The sequence below is a fragment of the Fulmarus glacialis genome, unplaced genomic scaffold (genome assembly GCF_000690835.1).
Source record: "Fulmarus glacialis isolate BGI_N327 unplaced genomic scaffold, ASM69083v1 scaffold28495, whole genome shotgun sequence".
In the NCBI taxonomy this organism is placed as follows: Eukaryota; Metazoa; Chordata; class Aves; order Procellariiformes; family Procellariidae; genus Fulmarus; species Fulmarus glacialis.
The window spans coordinates 369-3,347 of NW_009215364.1; the positions used below are offsets into that span (position 1 = coordinate 369).

The following is a 2,979-nucleotide window of genomic DNA, read 5'->3' on the forward strand; positions in this document are numbered from 1 at the left end:
CCGCTTGTGCTAGCACTGCTGTTGTCTTGTACTCCTGTAAGCTAACCAGAGGCATGCTATGGTTATTTTTTTTCTCATGTAGGGTTACTTTTTAGTTGGCTCATCTCACTGAATTGAGGTGAATTCAGAAGAGGGGATAGAATCAGAATAATTAGCTTAAATTGACATTGAACGTAGCTCTAAGCTCCAGTATTACGTGTAATTTTCTTAGTGTTACAAACATAAATTTTTCTCTTTAGGCAAACACAGGAAACATCCTGGAGGGCGTGGTAATGCTGGTGGTATGCACCATCACAGGATTAACTTTGATAAATAGTAAGCTAACATTTTAAATATATACTAGCAAAATGTATGTTTCTGAAGTAGAAACAACTAACTTTTATATGTGAATAAACAAAATTCCCTGCAATCCTATGTGTTTTTTCCTCTAACATGAAGTGTGGTGTTATAGCTACAGTCAACTCATGTCCCCATTTACCCTAAAATCAAAAGCATTTTCTCTTAAACCAGGTTTCTTTAAGAGTTCAATGCAGCATTCGGTAAAGTTGACCAAATTTGCCTGTTACAACGTGGTCCATGCTTAATGATGCAGACACAAAATGTTACATAAATTCAAAATGTTATGTTAAATCCAAACTGCATCCTGCTTAGCTGTGTACTGTAAAGGTAAGGGATGTTGTCTTTACTTATTGCCGAGACTAGAGTCACATCTGGACACTGCCTGTTGTCCTGGTGTGCTAGAGTACTCGGACAGTAACCACTAATCTATATTCACTGGCTGTGACCATTCTTGACTCAGCCAGTCACCAGGTTAGTGACAGGAGCGCTGAGACTCCTCTGGCAGCGCAGCCCTCCCTGGATTCACGGGGCTGGGGATGCCCCGGAAATACGGGGCTGGACCAGACTCACCAATGAGGGGGATGGAGTTGTGAGTTCAAGGGAGAACAAACGCTTCAAGAGGAGATAATTTTCCCTTGGTTTGGGTGCTAATGATTATTACAATTAAATTCTACATGTATTAATATGAATAAAAGTATAATGTGACATTTTGATTACTTTGACCAAGTAAGATGCTTGTTTCAGTCTCAATTTGTAATCCTACCTGTTCAGGATGAATTAAAATGTGTTCTATTGAGGAATGTGTTTCTTTCACAGTCACCCTGGTTACTTTGGAAAAGTAGGCATGAGACATTATCACTTGAAGAGGAACCAAAAGTTCTGTCCTACTGTCAATTTGGATAAACTCTGGACACTTGTCAGTGAACAGACAAGGCTCAATTATGCAAAGAACGAGGCTGGACTGGCCCCAGTCATTGATGTTGTGCGCTCAGTAAGTTTCTGCTCATAGTCAAACCTGCAATGCCTGGTCGCTTCATGTGTAACTTAGCTTTGTGTATCCGAGTAGGAAAATGGTGAACTGCAAATAAGCTACGGTGCTTGAATATTTGTGAACTTCTCAGGACAAATATTTTGGCATATAAGTAGTTACACAGGTACTTACGCTGTTACATTTTTTTTTCCTGTAGGAACTTTTTCTCATACTTGTGTGTGATTGTGGACAGGGACTTCTCTTATTTTGGAAGGTGGTGAAAGATTACTTGTTTAAAATGTAACTGAAAGCATGTGTTAAAAACATGGCAGAACTAGTCTCATCTATATAAAGTCACTTCTCTAATATCGAGACTAGAGTCACATCTTAACACATTTGATTGTCTTGGTGTGCTATAGTTCTCGGACATAAACGTCTGATCCCTATTCACTGGCTGTGATGTCTTCTATCTCAGCCAGCCACCGAATCAGTGACACTACCTAGTCTGCTGAGTGGGCATGTTCTGTGTCCCAAATTAAGATACCTGTGTTGGCCAGTTATGCCACTTCTTCTAACAAGGGATGATTTCACAGTATTTTCTGTGTATGGAGTATGGGGAAAAAAACCCCAGCTTCTAAATTACAGGAAAAGTTCAGTTTACAGTTTTCACTTTTTCTCTAAACAAATGCAACTCCACTAGATCATGCAGGGTATTCTTCTTTCATTCATACCAATTTTATATTGGAGACAGATGCTGAATGAGGTCATGGTGACCACGATTTTGGCTTTAACTGGTGCATGCTAAAAGACAGGTCTGAATGTAGGAGCCTGCAAGCTGATTACAAACACTTAATGGGTTTTTTAAATCTTTCTAGGGCTACTACAAAGTCCTGGGCAAGGGGAAGCTGCCCAAGCAGCCTGTAATTGTGAAAGCAAAGTTCTTCAGTAGAAGAGCAGAGGAGAAGATCAAAGAAGTTGGTGGTGCCTGTGTGCTTGTGGCATAAAAGCCTTTGTTTTATTCAAATTTTTTGAATAAAGACAATGTGTAAAATGTGCTGATTTACAGAAGTTTCTGATTTTTTTTTTTTCCCTGACTTGTCCAGACGCTGGTCACATTTAAGTCTTGTCTGCTTAGTTATTTCTGGCAGTTTTTGATGAGTGGTTTAACTGCTTTTTACTATCTCTTGAAATTGTCTGGCTACAGTGTCGAGCATTTGGCCTGTACAAATACGTTATCTTTTTGTCTCTATGGGGTAGCAAAATAGACCGGTTCTTCCTGTATTTGTGCAGCTCTTTCAATTGGTGATCCTCTTTACAGCTGTCTGTGGACAGTCACCTGAAAAGGTGACTTCACATTCCATTGATGGGGATATTTGTACACTTAAGATGACATCTAGGTGAAACCTGTGGGGATACTGCCTTGGCCTTTGGGAGTGAAACACCAAGAGTGCGGACAAAGAAATGCAATGGAACAATGCAAAGTGGGTAGCAGTATACCAAAAATTGCTGTGTGAAGGAGACTCAGTATGGGAAATTGCTATCAATAAGCTTTGTGATCAATTGGCTTCTTTTTGGGATAGCAAAGCAATTCTAGTCCCATTTCTACTATGGTGGAGTATAGGAGGGAATGAAGGGGAAATCCCTGGGAATAGTGTGGGACAGTAGGGAAA

The 2,979-nt window shown here is 40.0% G+C and overlaps 1 protein-coding gene across 1 annotated transcript; it reads left to right on the plus strand.

Moving 5' to 3' along the window:
- Positions 1-239: 239 nt before the first annotated feature.
- On the plus strand, positions 240-2,377 carry RPL27A (ribosomal protein L27a; the record flags this gene model as incomplete). The annotated part of the gene is made up of 3 exons (XM_009578918.1): positions 240-315; positions 1,156-1,330; positions 2,185-2,377. Coding segments are annotated over 3 exons (380 nt in total), but the record flags the coding sequence as incomplete, so codon positions are not given.
- Positions 2,378-2,979: the final 602 nt, after the last annotated feature.